The following is a 23,060-nucleotide window of genomic DNA, read 5'->3' as shown; positions in this document are numbered from 1 at the left end:
CCTGCAGGTCCTGCATGCTGAGCGTCAGGTGTGGTTGAAACCGGTCATCAGTGAGTGAGTGAGTGGTGTGTGAGTGAGTGAGTGAGTGAGTGAGTGTGTGTGTGAGTGAGTGAGTGAGTGAGTGAGTGAGTGAGTGAGTGAGTGAGTGTGTGTGTGTGTGTGTGTGTGTGTGTGTGTGTGTGTGTGTGTGTGTGTGAGTGAATGAATGAGTGAGTGAATGAGTGAGTGAATGAGTGAGTGAGTGAGTGTGTGTGTGTGTGTGAGTAAATGAGTGAGTGAGTGTGTGAGAGTGAATGAATGAGTGAGTGTGTGTGTGTGTGAGTAAATGAGTGAGTGAGTGTGTGAATGAGTGGGTGAGTGAGTAAGTATATAAGAAGTAAGTAATTTTAATTTGTATAGCACATTACATTCCAAAGTGCTTCACAGTTAAAAAGATAGAGTTTAAAAGAAGATTCAAGCACCAACTACTTTACTTTACTTTACTTTATTTGGCAGACACATTTATCAGGTGACATACAAACAGGTTTTTTGACGTCAAGAAATGAAGATGGACATTAATGTCACCATAACACACGTCATAATCATCATTAAAATTCATTTAGAAGAAGTAAAATAACCCATAAAAGACATATGATAATTTGCCAGAAACTTTGTAAGTACAGCAAGTACAGAATTGTTGAAAAAGTAAAAAAAAAAAAATCATTAAGAAGAAAAAAGTAAGAAAAGTAAGAAAAAGATAACCTATAAAAGACAAATATGAATTTGCCCACAAATTTGTGCAGGCAAGTACAGACTTATCAAAACATAAAAAAGCTAGGACAATTTAAACAGTGTAGATGTTTTTTTAAAGGAATCCAAACTAGTGGCCGAACGAATGACATTTGACATCTCTTTGCACCATTGAGATAGTAAGAACGAGAACAGTCTGGATTGAGACCTGATAATGACATTCGCTCTGCACAAAAGTCGCTCATTGGAAGAACACAGTGATCTAGAGGGAGTATATATCTGGACTAACTCGCTGAGGTAAGTTGGCGCTGACCCAGTGACAACCATATAGGCCAAAGTCAGGGTTCTGAATTTAATTCTGGCCTCAACAGGGAGCCAGTGTAGTGATACTAGACACCTCCAGTGGTATAACTGACACATCCAGACTCAAACCAAAGCAAAAGTACAAGTGGCTTCAAATCCATTAGTTCAAGACTGAAAGGACAGGTTTTTAGTAGAGATGTATAAACAATCACAGATGATTTGTTTAAGAGGGGTCTAAAGACATTCCTATTCAACATGTACTTAGTTGTTTAAGCGCTTATGTGTTATGGTTTGTATAATATTGTTTTATTTTCATTATGCTGTTAATTAATTTGACATTATTGTTTATTATTGACATTCTCCTTAATGTAGTCTTACCATGTCATTGTTTTATATTATTGATTGAATGGACATTATTGTTTTATTATTGCCTTTCCCCTTTTTTATTGCTTATTTTTATTAGGCTATTGATTGAATTGATATTGTTGTTTATTATTACTATTCTCCTTATTATATTTGACCAACATTCTAATCTGTTCCCTGTTCAATTTAAAATATTATGTTGTTTTGTATATATGTCGCTTTGGACAAAGGCGTCTGCCAAATCCATAACCATGATGCTGATTTGAGGTCCTGGGGTAAGCTGTGCCAGAGGTGCGGTGCATGAATACTGAAAGCACGGTCACCTTTCTGTGTGGAGGAACAGGGAGTGTCCAGGCGTCAGTGTTGTAGTACTCAAGTCCAGGACTCGGACTCGAGTCCTAGTCATGGGCTAAATTTAGAGACTCGTGACTTGACTTGGACTTGAGCACTGAATGACTCGAACTTGGGACTCGGACTCGTACATTCAGACCATTCAGACTCGGAAATTGAGACGAGGACTCAACTTTTTTTTGTAATGTCATTAGGCTATAATATGTCATTAAAATATTATTTGGTATATGATTTTATTATCTAAATTATTCTCAGTATTAATATTAGTGCAATGGAGTGTTACTGCTTCATGTCATACATCACACATCATGCCATGTTCCTACAATAACGGACGTTAACTTTAACGGTGCCAAATGCCTGGAGACATGAATGCCCCGAAAGTTGTTTGTTTTGCATTAGTGACTCGACTCGGACTTGACTCAGATGAGTAGTGGACTCGACTCGGACTAAACTTGGAATTGGACTTGACTCAGACTTGAACACTGGAGACTCGAACCTGGACTCAGACTCGAGGCATGGTGACTTGACTACAACACTGCCAGGCGTGCGTGGGATGCAGATCTTAGTGGTCGTAATGGAGTGTAAAAGTTCAGCATGGTTGTTACATTAAACTTGAGCCTTCCCATTCAATCTCAATATAGAGTCCTGGATTGATGTGTTCTTGTTTCCTTGTCCCGATAAGCAGACTAGCGGCTGTGTTTTGTACTAACTGTATCTTGCAAGAGATGATTAATTAATTTCAATATAAAGGGCATTGCAATAGTTCAGTCTGGAAGTAATAAAAGCATGTATGACCTTCTCAAGATCTACTGCAGTTAAACAAAAATTAATTTAGCTATTGGTTTTAGCTGAAAGAAGCTGCCCTTGACAAAAGCATTGACTTGTTTGTCAAATTTTAATTCAGGGTCAAAAAGTACTCCAAGATTTCTGACCTGTGGTTTTAGAGATAAGGTAAGGGGGCCCAGGAATCCCCTCAGGCCTTCAGTTTGCTTAGGAGGACCAAACAGAATAGTCTCAGTCTTACTGGCATTTAACTGCAGGAAACTGTGAGCCATCCAGGTATATATATTCATCATTGAGCCTTTTAATACACTGATTTAAAGATAAAGATATAATATACTTTAAAGAATATTTTATCTTTATTTCCAAGGGACAAAGGTAGATATAATTGCAAATCATCTGCACAGCAATGAAAGGACACATTATGTTTGCAAATAATTTGACCAAGCAGAAGCATGTACAGAGAAAAAAAAAGAGGGCCCAAAATAGACCCTGTGGGACTCCAGAGGTCATAGCGGCAGGTGCAGAAGAGCATGCCCCAATGTTAACTGTGAAAGTTCTATGCTATATATATGAAGTAAACCAGTGAAGAGCCAAGCCCCTAATTCCTACACAGTGCTCTAGACACTCAATGAGTATGTCATGGTCCACTGTATCAAAAGCTGCACTTAAATCCAGCAAAACCAAAAAAGAACAATTTCCTGAGTCAGCATTCAACAACCTTCAGTAGAACAGACTCAGTACTGTGAAATGAAACCTGATTGAAAAACCTAAATCTAATCTAAAACTTTGCTCAAAAATGGTATATATATTTTGAGAATGGCTGATAGTTATTTAAAACACTAACTTAAAAGTTATGTTTCTTTAAGAGAGGTTGAACTATGGGATGTTTAAAACAATCAGGAACTATGCCATTAGCTTGGCTGGAATTTATTATAGCCAGAGCATCATAGCCAATGGCATCCCAGATCTCCTTAAAGAACCATGAAGGAATTGTATCATGAGTAAGTGAGTGAGTGAGTGGGTAAGTGAGTGAGTCAGTGAGTGAGTGAGTGAGTGAGTGAGTGGGTGGGTGAGTGAGTGAGTGAGTGAGTGAGTGGTGGGTGGTGGGGGAGTGAGTGGGAGGGGAGTGAGTGGGTGAGTGAGTGAGTGGGGGAGTGAGTGGGTGAGTGAGTGGGTGAGTGAGTGGGTAAGTGAGTGAGTGGGTGGGTGGGTGAGTGAGTGAGTGAGTGGGTGGGTGAGTGAGTGAGTGAGTGAGTGAGTGGGTAAGTGAATGGGTGAGTGAGTGGGTAAGTGAGTGAGTGGATGGGTGGGTGAGTGGGTGAGTGAGTGAGTGAGTGAGTGAGTGGGTGGGGGAGTGGGCCAAAGTGACAAGGTGCCATCAGGACTCCAAGAGAAGGCGTTGGACTGGGGAGTCCGGAGGGTTTGGCTCTTTACTGGGGGCAGACAAAGGAGAGAAGAATATCAATTTCATTTTTGATGACCACAGGGGCAGGATGGATGTTCTCTGTGTTATAGTGGCAGGCGGTCATCTGCCACACGTCCAGGATGTAAACTCCCACGTCGCGGAATGCCTCTCTCAGGATTCGGTCCAGCTGCATGGAAAACCAATCACTGCCATATATATCCTGCCACACACACACACACACACACACACACACACACATTTTAAGATGAACATACAACTCTTGCAAAAACAACACACACACAGGCCACCACACACACACTCACACAGAGTACAGTGATAGAGGCTCTTCTAGAGATCCTACCAGTATGTGTGTGTATGTGTACAGTATGTGTGTGAGTACTAGGGGTGGCACGGTTCACAAAAATAATCTGAACCGTTCGGTTCACTTGTCTTGGTTTGGGGCATGTGTGCATCGTATGGTTTTAATAATCTGAACCGTTCAGTTCACATTGTCTTGGTGCGGGGCATGTGTGCATCGTACGGTTTTAATGGTTCATGGCATGCTTAATGTAGTCAAATGCCCATATGTGACCTCAGAGAGTTTTTTTCCCTTTTGCGTGAAAGCGGAGGTGTGGAGTGATGCGGGTCACGTGTAGAAATGGCTAGTGGGAGAGATAAAAAAGGCAGGCCGGAGTTGGAGGATGCACCAGCGTCGCATAAGTCTGGAGTGTGGGAACATTTAGGATTTAAATTTACCTATGATGACAGCGGAAAGAAAACAGTAGATAGAACTGCGACTGTGTGCAACACGTATTCATTATGCTAGTGCAGGCTCAGAGTAGTTAATCGGGAGCTTTGGGAGGATGGGCCTGTCTGAATATCGTGAGCTTAAATGTATTGTTTCTGAAGTTCATTTGCGGCGCCCTCGCGGCACTTCAGCAGCTTAGGCTGTGCAGTCGCATCCCCTTTCTCCCAGTTTCCCAAACAAAGTAGCCCTCACAAAAACTGTTTGGACATATTTGCGATAATTAAGGGGAGAAGAAGGCTATATGAGCGGCCCCTCCTCCAGTGGCACGGCTCTGATGAACTCTCATGTGTGCAGGGGAGACGTGTGGTAGGCTAATAATAATTAATTTTACTGTGAGGTAATAACCCCAGATCTCAAAAGCCCTTGAAAATAAAATATCATTACAAAGTGTGTTGGGTCCTCCTCACATGGAAGATATAACGTTCTGTTTCAGTGTTCTAGAGCAGTGGTTTTCAAAGTGGGGGCCGCGAGGGGGTGCCAGGGGGGCCTCAGCAAGTTGGAAGGAAAAATAAAAGCAACAAATAAATACATTTAAAAAATGTAAAATACTTTGACTTATATTACTATGAGGGTTGTTATACAATGCCATTATAATAATGTGACGCATATCTGAACATTATATTTCCCATGATAATGACTGGGAATAATAGTAGAGTGATAGCTCTCATATAACAGAAAGCCCCAAATACAATTTTTACACACTGTATGCTCCATTGTGAAGTGCTTGTGGCTAAAATAATTATTAGGATTAGCTTAATGTATTTTTACATTTGCCGTTGTATTGTTGATGGGTTTAATAACACATCAAGAGGGTCCTTAGCCAGAACCTAGTGGTATTTGGGGGGCCTTGTCGTGGAAAAGTTTGGGAACCCCTGTTCTAGAGGATTGTTCAAATTCGGTAGAGACAGGAGAGAAAGTGCGCATTTACAGAAATTGTCAATGTGGTAGCCTAGAAGCTATCTTGCATAGCCCGGGTAGGCTACGCTATGTGTAGAAATAAAATATTCCGTAACATTTCAGTCAATCTTCCTGTGCTAAAAAGGCACAAATGTTCCTGTAGAGGGCAATAACACATTCTACTTTTTGCCAAATAAATGAAAAGCAATTTGAAATCATCAATGTCTTCACTCTTGCTGTATCAAAATCTCACCTTTCCTCAGAGATGGTCTTAATGATGTGCTTGAAGTCAAGTCAAACTATTTCAGTTTGTGCATGATTACATGATATGACTATACTAATCCTGTAGCCTAAATGGTGGATAATTAAGCTATACATCATATGCTGAAGTATGGTATTTCTGAAGTGTCAAAGATTAAAAGCAAAAATAACAACAAGAACCGTAGACTTGTGGACGGCCTGAAGTATTCACCTTGTAGCCCGTGTTGGCTGTCTTGATGACAACCTTGGTCCCTGGCGCCCGTCTAAGCAGCGCCACGACCGCACGGCGAATCAGAAACACATGGTAGGTGAAGAAGGTGAGCGGGTAGTTGGTGAAGTGCGCCCACATGTTGAAGACAATGACCGTGTGCGGCCCACCGACCATGTCGTCGATCTCGTTACTCATGTAGTGAAGCGACGACATTGGGGTCTTGAAGCAGCGCAGGGGCAGTCCGTGGGAGCGGTAGTGTAGGTCGATGTTGTTCTGCACGTCCACAGCCATCAGTGGGCCCACTTGGAACATGGTGTGGAGGTTCATGCGCCTCAGAGCTGGGAGGGAAAAACCAGCCAAATCAAATTAATTTGTTGCATACAACTACTGTATATAAGTACATATAGGTAAATTACCCCTCTACATTTCAACTTTGCTTTCTTACCATGATAGTGTTTACAGGACAAGGTTGTCAGAAAAAATATTATTAGTTATTCCATCAACAAGAACAGAACTTGGTAAAACAGATTTCTCATCATATGAACCTAAAGTCTGGAATGAACTTCAAAACACCGTAAATCTCGAATCACTTCCACCTTTCAATTCTTTTAAAAATCTTTTAAAGTCAACTCTGACAGAACAGTGTAATTGTTTTTACAGTAACTAGGTGCCCTTTATTGTTGTATGTCTGTATTAGCTTAAGTTAAGTGTAATGTCTTGTGTTGTAGTACATATAGTACAGAGATTTGTGGTGTAGTATGTAACCTTTGTCCTGTCTTTTATGTATATATATTTTTTGTAACTTTTTGCTGCCAGTCTTGGCCAGGACTCCTTGGGAGAAGAGTAACTGTAACTCGATGGGACTTTACCTGGTTAAATAAAGGTTAAATAAAAATACATTTAGAAACAATATGTAAGGAAATGCTTAGTCTTCTGGCATAAATAATCATTGAGCAGTGTGTATATTACAGTAAAGGAACACGCAGACTTTTTGGGAAATGACCTTCTTTGCTGTCTACCCCAGAGTTAGATAAGATAGGTAGATCAATAGATAGATTGATAGATCGATAGATAGATATACTGGACATTATTCCCCTGTGTTAAGATCCAAATAAAAGCATTAAAATGTGTGTGTCTCACTGGGGACAGTCTGGATGAGGAAGTCAAACCACTGCCTGCTAGTCGAGTCTCCCATAATGTAGATGTGTTTGTCCTTTAGACACTGGGCTGTGTCGTTCGCTGTGAAATGACGGGCACCACACACAAATGACGTCCAGACGTTGTTCAGGTAGAATCCTGCTGGTATCAGCGTGGGCAGTCCAGGTTTACATGGCTCTCTCACTCCTGAGGTTGAGACAGTATGACGAGGTCTAATGAGCGGGTTTATTTATTTTGCAAAAAGTTCTAAAATGATGCATCAGTCAATTTATTTTAGTCAAATCACCACATCATGCTGAGTAAAGTATTTCCCAGAGAGGTGTGAGTTTTCAGTGCATGTGTCAGTGCGTGTGTGTGTGTGTGTGTGTGTGTGTGTGTATTTCTGTGTCTGTCAGGGTGACACTGCAATCAGTTCCACAGACAGAATAAAAACGTACCAATATTTGCATTCGAGGCGATGACTCTAATCAGGCGTGCGTCACCCTTCAGCCACCGGTTCACATGTTTACTGATGAAACACAAAGCACATAAAGGAGCGTCTGAGAAACATTCTTCCTGTAGCTGACGTCTCACAGCACCACGATCATACTGTACGCTCCAGGGAGCAGCACAACTGAGTATGCATACTTGCTACTCTACAGTAGTTTGAATGACAACACCTGTTGAATGAATAAAAATGAATCACCTGTCCAGGAGTATCTTCTCGAGGGCCGTCATGCGATTCCTGTAGCCCCCCACGGAGTGGTACACCAGGGTGTCACAGGGCAGAGTGCCGGGTTTGCGGCACTGCCACGTCAGCCGCGTGCGGGCATCCTGGTACTCACAGCAGCAGTTCCTCTGGGCCGACAGCACCACCCCGTCCCATTTAATGTTGCACTCCACCCTCTCCTCCACTCGAGCACCCTGGGGGTTCTTGCCCACGAAGTAGCCGTGGAAGTAGATGCGGTCAGAGTCCGTGTTCCGGTGCTGCTTGAGGACCAACACGGCCTCGCTGGAGTGAATCAGACGGACCGCCACCGACGCCTCGCCTGCCCAGGGCAGAGTGAACCGGGCCGAGTAGGTGCCATTCTGGTGGTCCAGTACTTCTCCAAACACACTGGCCTACCATCCAGGGGGAAGAGGAAACATTCAGCTAACATTCACTAAACAGACTCTTTTTATCTAGACTGACTAGAATTACAGTCCAGATAAATGTTGTATTCGGTAATAACAAAATATAAAATAACCTTTTGTTTGCCTGAATAAACCTTTGCTTGGAAGAAATCCCCTCCATAGCGTTTTGGTACACCGGCAAAGTTCTTGGCAACAATGGTGACATGGAGTTCATCTCCCACATGGTAAGTGTTCTTGAGGTCATTAATGACGAAGGTGGAGTTGTCAGGGCTGGTGCTCATGTTCACCGTGGTGACCTGGTGGTCCGGTCCACCCCAGTGGAGAGCCCTCTGTATCCGGTCCCACTCCTCGGCACCCAGGCCCGGGTCCTTCATGGCGGAGGCTGGAGACGCCTCTGGGTTTCTGGGAGTTTGAGTTTTGATAGCGACTCCGTCGGATCCATCCCTGGGCTGATGCTGGAGAGGCCTGGGAAGAGGCTTGGCACCTTTCCCATCATCGTACATGTACGACCACAGCACCTGAGCAATGAGAAATAAATAAACATAAACACACACACACACACACACACACACACACACACAAGAAAACCCTTAAACGTAGGCCTAGTCATCTCTCTCTGCTACCATCCCCGCTTCCCCTTTGTCCTGCCTCAGGCTCAGTCCCTGCCTCAGTCATTGCAAGCACCTCTTGATTGATTAATCACCACTATGTGGATACTGTTTTTAGAATTGATTTAGATTGATTTAGATTATAATTATAGTTAGTATGATTTGTATTTTAGTATATTTAGTATACTCTTTATCTTCTACTGTCCTTATTGCTTAGTTGTGTTTTTATATTATATACTTTTAATTACTTTTTCTGCTGTTAGTGAATGTGTGTGTGTTGTCTGTATGCTACTAAGACCTTGAATTTCCCCTGGGGATCAATAAAGTATCTACAGCACAGCATATTGTCTCATGAGGAAGCTTCTCCAACACACATATTGCACACTGCCCTCTCCCCACATACACAGCACACTATCCCATCTCCCTTGTCATCCCCCCAACACACACACCAAGACCCCTGGCAGTTGGGTTAGCCCCTTGAGCCGTGGATCTGCCCAAGGTTTCTTCCTTAGTACGGGAGTTTTTCCTTGCCCCTGTTGCTCTTGGGTGCTCCTTGTTGGTGCCCCCCCCCAATCCCAATCCTCCCCCACCTTTCTTATGCAGCCCTTGCCACTTAATCTACTAAACCCCTCTTCTACTGCACTCCCCCCCATAAATGCACAAATAGGCTGACACCAGACATAATTTCACTGCATTTCTTACATCCAGTAACTATATGCATGTGACAATAAACTTCCTTGTATCCTTGTATCTATCTATCTATCTATCTACCTATATCTAGGAGGTCACCATCATTTGGACCGATGACAATCCTCAAACTTTTCACAATGACTACGTTTCCATGCAAACCAGTTTAATTCCAGTTTTAATCGTTTTATTCTGACTGCGTATGAGTCATGTAAACACCTTATTCTAGCTGCCATAACCCAAATAAGGTCATTATTCTGAATACTAAAAACCGGAATAACACCCCAAGCATAAGCCTCTTTTAACCGGAATATGGTGTTATGGAAACAAATCGGAAAATGCCCATTTAAAAAAATTCAATTCCATCTGCGCATGTTTATCTAATGTTTATCTAGAGATACGCAAACAAAGCGAAAAGTGTGGCGAAGAGTTTGCACTTCTAGAGTGAAAATGAGGTCAATTTGTGTAAAAAAAAATGGAATTTTTAGGCAAGATCCTCCACTCGGTACAAACTTTAGTAACGCACATTACAATGCATTTAACCCAATTAAATTGTGTTTTCTTTTGATACACATTCACAAACAACACTGTGAGAACAACAGAGGAGAAAAAACTGCACAAATAGTAGAACGATATCTCCTGTTACTGGTTGAAGATGACTGTGGCTGGCTGCAGTAGACTCGATGGACATAAGCCTAAGCTCATTATTTTCAATTTGTCAGAGACAAGAATATTTTGTTGAAGACGACGCTGAAATATGAAGAACAGTTAAGTACACTTTGTGTGTGAAACCGAAAGATCTCTCTATACCTCGCAAAATAAAAAAATAATTTAATGAAACATCTAGAGCGGTGCCACGCTAATGTTTTTGATTCTTGATAAAGCATAAACTATGCTCTTCTAGTGCATGTCAGCTTTGTGCTGTGAACTGCTGTGAATTAAAGAGAATAAAGGGATAGAAATGCAAAAAAAGATGGGGACTCGGACTTAGGTCGCAAAAACATTGACTTCAGACTTGACTTGCGACTCCACTCAAAAGACTTCAGACTTGACTTGGACTCAAGCTTCAGGGCCGGATTAACCATTAGGGCAATTCAGCACTTGCCCAGGGGCACCGGACCAGCAGGGTTGGGTAGTGACTGATTACAAGTAATCTGGATTATGTAATCAGATTACAAAAAATATACTGAACTATAATCAGACCAGATTACATAAAAAAATGTTTCATCAGATTATAGTTACATTGTCGAAGATTACTTGATTACATTTTGTTTATGTGTTTTAGTACAGGGATGGGCATCAGAAAGTAGCCTATTTTAAAATAAAATACCAAATACCCTCTTTTTAGTTTATCATAATGAACTACAAGATACTGTATTTTTGTACAAAATATTCAAAATACTTTTTACAAGGGGGCATTGAATAAATTTGTAAATCAGCTTTTTGATCCCAAACATTTAGGCTATTAAAACTTGAACTAGAGAATGTAATTCCAGGGAATTACGAGTGCATGAAAATGCAAAAATGGCTTCTGAATGAAATATTGTTGAATATTGTCTAAAATATAATCTAAGTAAAAAGATGAAGGTCAGATAGAGAAAAAAGCTGGCGGGGAGTCATAGTTGAAGACAACTGACAGTTGGAATGACCGAACAGTTAAATAGTTGAGTAGTTTAAATAGTTAAATTATTTTATAGCGAATTATTGTATTGAGGACTTATTTTGAAGTCGAAGTTGAGGACAGAGGAAACAGTTGGCGGGAGTTGTAGTTGATGACGACTGACAGTTGGAATAGTTGAACAGTTAAATAGTTGGATAGTTTAAATGGTTAAATTGTTTAATATAGAATTATTGTAGTGAGGACTTTTATTTTGAAACAGTTGTGGGCAGAGGAAGCTGTTGAACAGGATGTGTAGTCTTAATAGGGCCAGTTTGTATGCTTAAAGCCTGAGACTGGCAGTTGATCCAGATGGCCCGAACACCTGCCATAGGATTCTAATTGCTGATGACTTTTATTGTGATGTCATAATCATAATGTTAAGTCAATGGGAAATTTTGATTAGTTTTTAATTAATAGTTTAAAAAGTGGAAAAGTTACAAAGCTGAAAAATACATAGCACCCATGTCCTAAGTAAGACCTACGTAACATAGTTTGAATGAAGTTTCTACGTTAAACGGTTGAAGCTGCATTAAATGCGTTAGCGGAAGAATAAGAATAAGAACTAGAAAAGCATTTCCTGAAGGAAATACAGTGCATGAAAATGCAAAAATATGATGTAAAATATCATACAGAGTAAAAACAAACTATATTGGTTGCTAGGTAGATGAGGTTTAATATAGTTGGAATGACTGAACAGTTAAATAAGTGGATAGTTTAAATGGTTAAATTATTTAGGTGGATAGTTGACGATAACTGACACTTGGAATGGCTCTAATGTTTGCTAGCAGTTATGCTAACTATGTTAACAAAGATAATAATGTTAACCAAGTATGCTAACTAGCATGCTAACAATGTTAAAATGCTAATGTATGCTAACCATGTGACTTAGCTAATCATTTTTAGCAGTTTTGCTTTAAAAATGCTTGCTAGCATCTTAACATGCTAACTTTCTTAACCATGTGACTTAGCTAACTTAGCTAATCATTATAAGTAGTTTTGCTAAAATGCTAACTAGCATCTTAACATGCTTAGCATGCTAATCTTTTTAACCATGTGACTTAGCTAACATAGCTAATCATTATAAGTAGTTTTTTCTTTAAAATCTTAACTAGCATCTAACATGCTAGCATGCTAACTATGCTAACCATGTGACTTAGCTAAGTTAGCTAATCATTTTTTAGCAGTTTTGTTAAAATGCTAACTAATGCTTAACAATGCTAGCATTTTGTTTAACATCTTGAGCATGCTAACTATCTTAACCATGTTACTTAGCTAACTTAGCCAACTAGCTACAGTGGGTAGGAGTCATAGTTGATGACAAGTAGACAAACAGTTACAATGGCTGAACAGTTGAAAAGTTCAGTAGTTTAAAGGGTTAAATTGTTTAACAGTGAAATATTGTAGTGAGGACTTTTATTTTGAAACAGTTTTTGGCAGAGGAAGCAGTTGAATAGGGTGTGTAGTCTTAATAGGGCCAGTTTGTATGCTTAAAGCCTGAGACTGGCAGTTGGTGCAGGTGGCCCGAACACCTGCCATAGGATTCTAATTGCTTTAACGGCTCTATTGTGATGTCATCAGCCCATGTTAAGTCTATGGGGAAATTTTGACTAGTTTTTTAATTAATAGTTTAAAAAGTATAAAAAGTTACAAAGTTGAAAATACAAAGCCCACATGTCCTAAGTAAGACCTAAATTAACATAGTTTGAATGAAGTTTCTCGTTAAGCGGTTTTAAGCTGCATTAACTTTCGTTAAGAAGAGAAGAGAAGAAGAAGAAGAAGAACTAGAAAAGCATTTCCCTGAAGGAAATACAGTGCATGAAAATGCAAAAATATGATGTAAAATATCATACAGAGTAAAAACAAACTATATTGGTTGCTAGGTAGATGAGGTTTAATATAGTTGGAATGACTGAACAGTTAAATAAGTGGATAGTTTAAATGGTTAAATTATTTAGGTAGATAGTTGACGATAACTGACACTTGGAATGGCTCTAATGTTTGCTAGCAGTTATGCTAACTATGTTAACAAAGATATAATGTTAATAAACTAGCATGCTAACAATGTTAAAATGCTAAGTATGCTAACCATGTGACTTAGCTATGCTAATCATTTTTAGCAGTTTTCTTTAAAATGCTAACTAGCATCTTAACATGCTAATTTGCAACCATGTTTAGCTAGTTTAATCATTATAAGTAGTTTTGCTAAAAATAACTTAACTATGCTAACATGCTAGCATGCTAACTTTACTAACCATGTGACTTAGCTAACTTAGCTAATCATTATAAGTAGTTTTGCTGTATGCTAACATGCTAACTATCTTAACCATGTGACTTAGCTAAGTTAGCTAATCATTTTAGCAGTTTTGTTAAAAATGCTAACTAAGCATCTTAACTATGCTAACCATGTGACTTAGCTAACTTAACTAATCATTTTAGCAGTTTTGCTAAAAATGCTAACTAGCGTCTTTAACATGCTAGCATCTTAACTATCTAACCATGTTACTTAGCTAACTTAGCTAACTAGCTACAGTGGGTAGGAGTCATAGTTGATGACAAGTAACAGTTACAATGGCTGAACAGTTAAAAAGTTCAGTAGTTTAAAAGCGTTAAATTGTTTAACAGTTAAATATTGTAGTGAGGACTTTTATTTTGAAACAGTTTTTGGCAGAGGAAGCAGTTGAACAGGATGTGTAGTCTTAATAGGGCCAGTTTGTATGCTTAAAAGCCTGAGACTGGCAGTTGGTCCAGGTGGCCCGAACACCTGCCATAGGATTCTAATTGCTTAACGGCTCTATTGTGATGTCATCAGCCCATGTTAAGTCTATGGGGAAATTTTGACTAGTTTTTAATTAATACTTTAAAAAGTATAAAAGTTACAAAGTTGAAAAAAATACAAAGCCCACATGTCCTAAGTAAGACCTCATTAACATAGTTTGAATGAAGTTTCTACGTTACCGCGGTTTAAGCTGCATTAACTGCGTTAGAAGAAGAAGAAGAAGAAGAAGAAGAAGAAGAAGAAAAGAAAAAGCCTTGGAATAACAGTACAGTGCATTTTCATGCACTGTAACTAGAAAAGCATTTCCTGAAGGAAATACAGTGCATGAAAATGCCAAAAATATGATGTCAAATATCATACAGAGTAAAAACAAACTATATTGGTTGCTAGGTAGATGAGGTTTAATATAGTTGGAATGACTCAACAGTTAAATAGGTGGATAGTTTATATAGGTAAATAATTTACTTGGTAGATAAGGTTTAATATAGTTGGAATGATTGAACGGTTAAATAAGTGGATAGTTTAAATGGTTAAATTATTTAGGTAGATAGTTGACGATAACTGACACTTGGAATGGCTCTAATGTTTGCTAGCAGTTATGCTAACTATATTAACAAAGATAATAATGTTAACCAAGTTACTATGCTAACTAGCATGCTAACAATGTTAAAATGCTAAGTATGCTAACCATGTGACTTAGCTAACTTAGCTAATTATTTTTAGCAGTTATGCTAACTAGCATGTTAACATGCTAATTATGTTAACTATGCTAACCATGTTACTTAGCTGACTTAGCTAATCATTTTAAGCAGTTTTGCTAAAAATGCTAACTAGCATGCTAGCATGCTAACTATGCTAACCATGTGACTTAGCTAACTTAGCTAATCATTTTTAGCAGTTTTCCTAAAAATTCTAACTAGCATGCTAACTATCTTGGCCATGTTACTAGCTAACTTAGCTAATCATTTTTAGCCAGGTTTGTTAAAATGCTAACTAGCATGTTAGCATGCTAACTATGCTAACCATGTGACTTAGCTAACTTAGCTAATCATTTTAAGCAGTTTTGCTAAAAAATGCTAATTAGCATGCTAACATGCTAGCATGCTAACTATAACTAACCATGTGACTTAGCTAACTTAGCTAACTAGCTACAGTGGGTAGGAGTCATAGTTGATGACAAGTAACAGTTACAATGGCTGAACAGTTAAAAGTTCAGTAGTTTAAAGGGTTAAATTGTTTAACAGTGAAATATTGTAGTGAGGACTTTTATTTTGAAACAGTTTTTGGCAGAGGAAGCAGTTGAACAGGATGTGTAGTCTTAATAGGGCCAGTTTGTATGCTTAAAGCCTGAGACTGGCAGTTGGTCCAGGTGGCCCGAACACCTGCCATAGGATTCTAATTGCTTAACGGCTCTATTGTGATGTCATCAGCCCATGTTAAGTCTATGGGGAAATTTTGACTAGTTTTTAATTAATAGTTTAAAAAGTATAAAAGTTACAAAGTTGAAAAATACAAAGCCCACATGTCCTAAGTAAGACCTACGTAACATAGTTTGAATGAAGTTTCTACGTTAAACGGTTTAAAGCTGCATTAACTGGTTAGAAGAAGAAGAAGAAGAAGAAGAAGAAGAAGAAGAAGAAGAAGAAAAGCCTTGGAATAACAGTACAGTGCATTTTCATGCACTGTAACTAGAAAAGCATTTCCTGAAGGAAATACAGTGCATGAAAATGTAAAAATATGATGTAAAATATCATACAGAGTAAAAACAAACTATATTGGTTGCTAAGTAGATGAGGTTTAATATAGTTGGAATGACTGAACAGTTAAATAGGTGGATAGTTTAAATGGTTAAATTATTTAGGTAGATAGTTGACGATAACTAACAGTTGGAATGGCTCTAATGTTTGTTAGCAGTTATGCTAACTATGTTAACAAAGATAATAATGTTAACCAAGTTACTATGCTAACTAGCATGCTAACACGCTAACTATGTTAACCACGTTACTTAGCTAATCATTTTTAACAGTTTTGTTAAAAATGCTAACTAGCATGCTAACATGCTAACCATAATACTTAACTAACATAGCTAATCATTTTTAGCAGTTTTGCTAAAAATGCTAACTAGCATGCTAGCATGCTAACTATGCTAACCATGTTAGCAATGCTAACATGTGAACTATGCTAACCATGCTAACTAGCTACAGTGGGTAGGAGTCATAGTTGATGACAAGTAACAGTTACAATGGCTGAACAGTTAAAAAAAGTTTAGTAGTTTAAAGGGTTAAATTGTTTAACAGTGAAATATTGTAGTGAGGACTTTATTTTGAAACAGTTTTGGCAGAGGAAGCAGTTGAACAGGATGTGTAGTCTTAATAGGGCCAGTTTGTATGCTTAAAGCCTGAGACTGGCAGTTGATCCAGGTGGCCCGAACACCTGCCATAGGATTCTAATTGCTTAACGGCCGTATTGTACTTAGTTAACTTAGCTAATTATTTTTAGCAGTTTTTCTAAAATGTTAACTATCATGCTAACATGCTAGCATGCTACCTATGCTAACCATGTTACTTAGCTAACTTAACTAATCATTTTTAGCAGTTATGCTAACTCTGCTAACTAACATGCTAACTATGCTAACCATGTTACTTAGCTAACTTAGCTAATCCTTTTTAGCAGTTATGCTAACTATGCTAACTAGCATGTTAACATGCTAGCATGCTAACTGTGCTAACCATGTTACTTAGCTAATCATTTTTAACAGTTATGCTAACTATGCTAACTAACATGCTAACATGCTAACTATGCTAACCATGTTACTTAGCTAACTTAGCTAATCATTTTTAACAGTTTTGTTAAAAATACTAACAATGTTAGCAATGCTAACATGCTAACTAGCTACAGTGGGTAGGAGTCATAGTTGATGATAAGTAACAGTTACAATGGCTGAACAGTTAAAAAGTTCAGTAGTTTAAAGGGTTAAATTGTTTAACAGTGAAATATTGTAGTGAGGACTTTATTTTGAAACAGTTTTGGCAGAGGAAGCAGTTGAACAGGATGTGTAGTCTTAATAGGGCCAGTTTGTATGCTTAAAGCCTGAGAATGGCAGTTGGGACAGGTGGCCTGAACACCTGCCATAGGATTCTAATTGCTTAACGGCTCTATTGTGATGTCATCAGCCCATGTTAAGTCTATGGGGAAATTTTGAACAGTTTTTAATTAATAGTTTAAAAAAGTATACAAGTTACAAAGCTGAAAATACATAGCACCCATGTCCTAAGTAAGACCTACGTAACATAGTTTGAATGAAGTTTCTACGTTAAACGGTTGAAGCTGCATTAAACGCCAAGTTAGAAGAAGAAGAATAAGAAGAAGCCTAGAAATAACAGTACAGTGCATTTTCATGCACTGTAACTAGAAAAGCATTTCCCTGAAGGAAATACAGTGCATGAAAAATGCAAAAATATGATGTAAAATATCATACAGAGTAAAAACAAACTATATTGGTTGCTAAGTAGATGAGGTTTAATATAGTTGGAATGACTGAACAGTTAAATAGGTGGATAGTTTATATAGTTAAATGATTTACTTGGTAGATAAGGTTTAATATAGTTGGAATGATTGAACGTTTAATAGGTGGATAATTTAAATGGTTAAATTATTTAGGTAGATAATTGACTCATAACTGACAGTTGGAATGGCTCTAATGTTTGCTAGCAGTTGTGCTAACTATGTTATCAAAGATAATAATGTTAACCAAGTTACTTAACTTAGTTAACTTTAGCTAATGTTTTCATATTTAGTAGCTATGCTAACTAGCATGCTAACATGTTAGCATGCTAACTATATAACCATGTTACTTAGCTAACTTAGCTAATCATTTTTAACAGTTTTGCTAAAATGTTAACTAACATGCTAACATCTTAGCATGCTAACTATGCTAACTAGCTACAGTGGTAGGAGTCATAGTTGATGACAAGTAGTAGTTACAATGGCTGAACAGTTAAAAAGTTCAGTAGTTTAAAGGGTTAAATTGTTTAACAGTGAAATATTGTAGTGAGGACTTTTATTTTTTGAAACAGTTTTTTGGCAGAGGAAGCAGTTGAACAGGATGTGTAGTCTTAATAGGGCCAGTTTGTATGCTTAAAGCGAGAATGGCAGTTGGTCCAGGTGGCCCCGAACACCTGCCATAGGATTCTAATTGCTTAACGGCCGTGTTGTGATGTCATAATCATAATGTTAAGTCAATGGGGAAATTTTTGATTAGTTTTAATTAATAGTTTAAAAGCAAAAAGTTACAAAGCTGAAAAATACATAGCACCTATGTCCTAAGTAAGACCTACAGTAACATAATTTGAATGAAGTTTCTACGCTAAACGGTTGAAGCTGCATTAAGTGCTAGAAGAAGAAGAATAAGAAGAAGCCTAGGAAGAACAGTACAGTGCATTTTCATGCACTGTAAAAAGCCTTGGAATAACAGTACAGTGCATTTTCATGCACTGTAAAAAGCCTTGGAATAACAGTACAGTGCATTTTCATGCACTGTAATAAGAAGAAGCCTAGGAAGAACAGTACAGTGCATTTCCATGCACTGTAATAAGAAGAAGCCTAGGAAGAACAGTACAGTGCATTTTCATGCACTGTAATAAAATGCCTTGGAAGAACAGAACAGTGCATTTTCATGCACTGTAATAAGAAGCCTAGGAAGAACAGTACAGTGCATTTTCATGCACTGTAATAAGAAGCCTAGGAAGAACAGTACAGTGCATTTTCATGCACTGTAATAAGAAATTTTGGAAGAACAGTATAGTGCATTTTCATGCACTATAATAAGAAGAAGCATAAGAATAAGAAGCCTAGGAGAACAGTACAGTGCATTTTCATGCACTGTCATAAGAAGAAGCCTAGAAGAACAGTACAGTGCATTTTCATGCACTGTAAATAAGAAGCCTAGAAGAACAGTACAGTGCATTTTCATGCACTGCACAAGCATAAGAATAAGAAGCCTAGAAGAACAGTACAGTGCATTTTCATGCACTGTAATAAGAAGCCTAAGAAGGACAGCAGTGCATTTTCATGCACTGTAATAAGAAGAAGCCTAGGAAGAACAGTACAGTGCATTTCCATGCACTATAATAATATTAATAATAATATTAAGAATAATTGATAATAGTAGAGTGCATTTTCATGCACTCTAATAATATTAGAAAAAGCATTTCCTGAAGGAAATACAGTACATGAAAATGCAAAAATATGATGTAAAATATCATACAGAGTAAAAAACAAACTATATTGGTTGCTAAGTAGATGAGGTTTTAATATAGTTGAAATGACTGAACAGTTAAATAGGTGGATAGTTTAAATGGTTAAATTATTTAGGTAGATAGTTGACGACATAACTGACAGTTGGAATGGCTCTAATGTTTGCTAGCAGTTATGCTAACTATGTTATCAAAGATAATAATGTTAACCAAGTTACTATGCTAACTAGCATACTAACAATGTTAAAATGCTAACTATGCTAACCATGTGACGTAGCTAACCTAGCTAATCATTTTTAGTAGTCATGCTAACTATTCTAACTAGCATGTTAGCATGCTAACTATGTTACCATGTTACCTAACTTAGCTAATCATTTTTAGCAGTTTTGCTAAAAATGTTAACTAGCATGTTAGCATGCTAACTATGCTAACCATGTTACTTAGCTAAAAAATGCTAACTAGCATGCTAACATGTTAACATGCTAACCATGTGACTTAGCTAACTTAGCTAATCATTTTTAGCAGCTTTGCTAACTATGCTAACTAACATGCTAGCATGCTAACTATGCTAACCATGCTAACTTGCTATAGTGGGTAAGAGTCATAGTTGATAACAAGTAACAGTTACAATGGCTGAACAGTTAAAAAAGTTCAGTAGTTTAAAGGGTTAAATTGTTTAACATAGAAATATTGTAGTGAGGGGACTTTCATTTTGAAACAGTTTTTGGCAGAGGAAGCAGTTGAACAGGATGTGTAGTCTTAATAGGGCCAGTTTGTATGCTTAAAGCCTGGAGACTGGCAGTTGATCCAGGTGGCCTGAACACCTGCCATAGGATTTTAATTGCTTAACGGCTCTATTGTGATGTTATCAGCCAATGTTAAGTCTATGGGGAAATTTTGAGTAGTTTTAATTAATAGTTTAAAAGTATAAAAGTTACAAAGATGAAAAATACATAGCACCCATGTCCTAAATAAGACATACCTGTCAACACCTCGCTTTTTTCCCGGGTTTCTCCCGTGATTTCAAGGTCATCTCCCAGCACCCTCCTCATTGTTATTTCTCCCGAAAACTCCCGTAATTTGCATGGCCATCAAACTTCATTTTAAAATCATTGATCCATTCAGGTTGCCAGGTAGTGTATGAAATACACCCCTACACATACACGATCACTTAGTTTCAACTTCAACTCTTTGTCATAGGGGTCAAACCTGGCAAACCCAAAACCCAAATAAGGAAGCTGGTGCCTTCTACAGCCTGAGTCTCACAGAAGCAAGCGGACTAGTTGAATGGCCTACTCCAGAACTAGCTGTTGTGAAATTGTTGGAATTTAATTAATTAACACATCACAGAAACTGAGTGTTGTTGATACACTGAACTTTGTTCTTCGAACCAAATCTGACAGCAAGCAGCTTTGGAGTTTTAGAAGTAGGCTGCAGGCAGGCAGCTGGTGGATACATAACTGGCATGCGAAGGTAATGGTAAGGTAAAAGCAATGACCGAAATGCAGTGTTGAAACACGGTATGAAACGTGATTAAATATGCAAACACAGATCCGTATAAAACACAGCCCCCTAAAAAATCTCCGCTTTTAAAGCTAAATGTTGACTGGTATGACTGAACATTCATGTCTAGTAGTATTCATGCACACCAGCTGTTTACTGTCTTTAAAGCACCAGGTGCGCCTGTCTAATTCTCAAACAGCAGAATGCTTAAATGCTATGTTAAGTTGCCAAGTAGGCCTAGGTCAATGTATAACATTAGCTTGGGATGTTTTTACATTGGTAGTTGTTATAGCAGCATCCCTTCTAAATATCAAAATATTGAAATGCTAACTTATGTTTTCTTTCCCCTCAAGGTGCTTTTTTAAATTTCTCAGCCCCTCAGGCTCTTCCTAAGGATACCCCAGTGATGAAGATGGGTCTGAAAGGTTAATCTTTATGTGTGTGTGTGTGTGTGTGTGTACTTGTATGTTGGATTTAGTTATTGTGCACTTTTTTACATTTATATTGGATTTTATGGTACGGGTGGTGTTTTTGCAAAATGTTCAAAATGTTCAAAATGTTCAAACTAATGCACAGTATATATATGCAACCGCAGTATTTTGCACTGGTCAAAATGTTGTATTTATATAAACTGTGGGTGAACTAAACTGTATGGCTTAGCGCGGTGGTTCCTGTAGGCTTTGCGTGCGGTGGGGCCTATGTCCATTTTGCTTAAATTCCTAAATTCCTTGAAACGCCCTGCCGCCGACCTTTAAAGGCATGGATTCGCATCGCTTGAAAACATTCTTCTGGCTATGTCTGACGAGGACTTGCCTGCAGTCAGAAAGCCGACGCTGTTGATTCACTGTTTGGGCAATCGGAGGGCCAAAGAGTCTTTTTACACACTTCCAGTTGCAAACGAGTCATACGTAAGAGGCTTTTGAAGGCTATCCAGGATTTTTTCACCAAAAGTGAACGCTTGTGGCAGAAAGTTAACGCTTCAGACAACGGTGGTCAGCGCATCGGCTAAACTACAGACCAGTTCGCGGAGAGGAAGAGGAAATAATTGGACCAGATTGTCGAAAAGACAAATTCAATCGCATCAGGAGCATTTGTTCCTAGAGGTACCCATTGACTCTATCTAAAGCTTTAACAATAGCACGCTTAGATTGAGACGGGCTGTAACAGGGGCTAAAGCTATGTGCACAGAAAGAACCGGCGGCTGCACATGCAGTTCAAGTCAAGGCTCACAGCAGCATGGCAAAAGTTCAGGGGGGGAAAAGTCAACCGGCCCCGCTCTCTCAAAAAAGTACAAGGAAAAACATGCTACAGGTGTGGTTCTGCTCAACATACAGCTAATTTCCAGGGGTGTCCTGCTTAAAGAAGCATTTTGCAATGCCTGCAAAAAGAAAGGACATTTGCAAAAAGTATGCAGGGGTAGCAACAGGTTCAGGAGATTGCTGTGCCTGAGGTAACCATTTTGAATGTGAGTGTTGGAAATGCTTGCACATATCATGTACACCGCTAAAGTGAGTACAAAAAAGATGGAGAGCCAGGACATTGGATTTAATGCTAGATACAGGCTCAGCAGTGTCCATCTTATCAGAGACTGTGTACACAAAGCCTTCAAATTACAGCTGTACTTGAAAAGCCCTGCCTACAGACTTAAAAGACTATGGGGGTAATGATATCCTGTGCTGGGTTGCCTGAAAGCGACTGTGACTTTTGGTGGCAGTAGTACTGTCTCAGACCCTCTACATTGCAAAACGCAGGTCTGCAGTGCTAGGCAGGGATTTGTTTTCTGGAATTACAAATGCAAGTGATAAATGGCCAAGTTACAACTAGTTGCCCACAGCCACTGTCCAGAACGCTAAACGGAACACACACTGGGATGTGCTAAGGGCTTACAATACCTGGTTAAAGTAATGCCAGGGATTACACCAGTTCAACAGAAACCGCGAGGGTTGCCTTTTTGCTGTTAGAGAAGCAGTGTCTGAGGAGTTGAAAACTGGTGGGATGTCATAGAGCCTGTAGATTCTTCAGAGTGGATCTCACCCATAGTTGTCACCACAAACAAAGGGGGTAGGAGGACTGAGGCTCTGTGTTGATTTGGCGAGCCTAACAAGGCTATAGTGGTGGGATGGCTCACTGCCACACATGGAAGAAATGTTTACAGAGCTGAGAGGATCAACACTGTTTTCTACATTAGA

General features: G+C 38.7%; 1 protein-coding gene across 4 annotated transcripts in view; it reads right to left on the bottom strand.

The window, feature by feature from the left end:
* Nucleotides 1–3,810: 3,810 nt before the first annotated feature.
* LOC125310347 (NXPE family member 3-like) overlaps nucleotides 3,811–23,060 on the bottom strand; it is a 78,376-nt gene continuing 59,126 nt past the window's right edge. For all 4 annotated transcript variants that reach the window (XM_048267671.1, XM_048267672.1, XM_048267673.1 and 1 more), the window contains 6 exons: nucleotides 8,496–8,900; nucleotides 7,955–8,370; nucleotides 7,707–7,777; nucleotides 7,252–7,455; nucleotides 6,112–6,449; nucleotides 3,811–4,166 (listed from right to left, as the gene is read on the bottom strand). In XM_048267671.1, coding sequence (XP_048123628.1) covers nucleotides 3,960–4,166; nucleotides 6,112–6,449; nucleotides 7,252–7,455; nucleotides 7,707–7,777; nucleotides 7,955–8,370; nucleotides 8,496–8,900 — 1,641 coding nt within the window. In that variant the 3' untranslated portion in view covers nucleotides 3,811–3,959. The remainder of the gene's footprint in view (nucleotides 4,167–6,111; nucleotides 6,450–7,251; nucleotides 7,456–7,706; nucleotides 7,778–7,954; nucleotides 8,371–8,495; nucleotides 8,901–23,060) is intronic.

The sequence above is a fragment of the Alosa alosa genome, chromosome 17 (genome assembly GCF_017589495.1).
Source record: "Alosa alosa isolate M-15738 ecotype Scorff River chromosome 17, AALO_Geno_1.1, whole genome shotgun sequence".
In the NCBI taxonomy this organism is placed as follows: domain Eukaryota; kingdom Metazoa; phylum Chordata; class Actinopteri; order Clupeiformes; family Clupeidae; genus Alosa; species Alosa alosa.
Note: the sequence above shows the minus strand (reverse complement) of the source record. Positions and strands in the feature narration are given on the sequence as shown.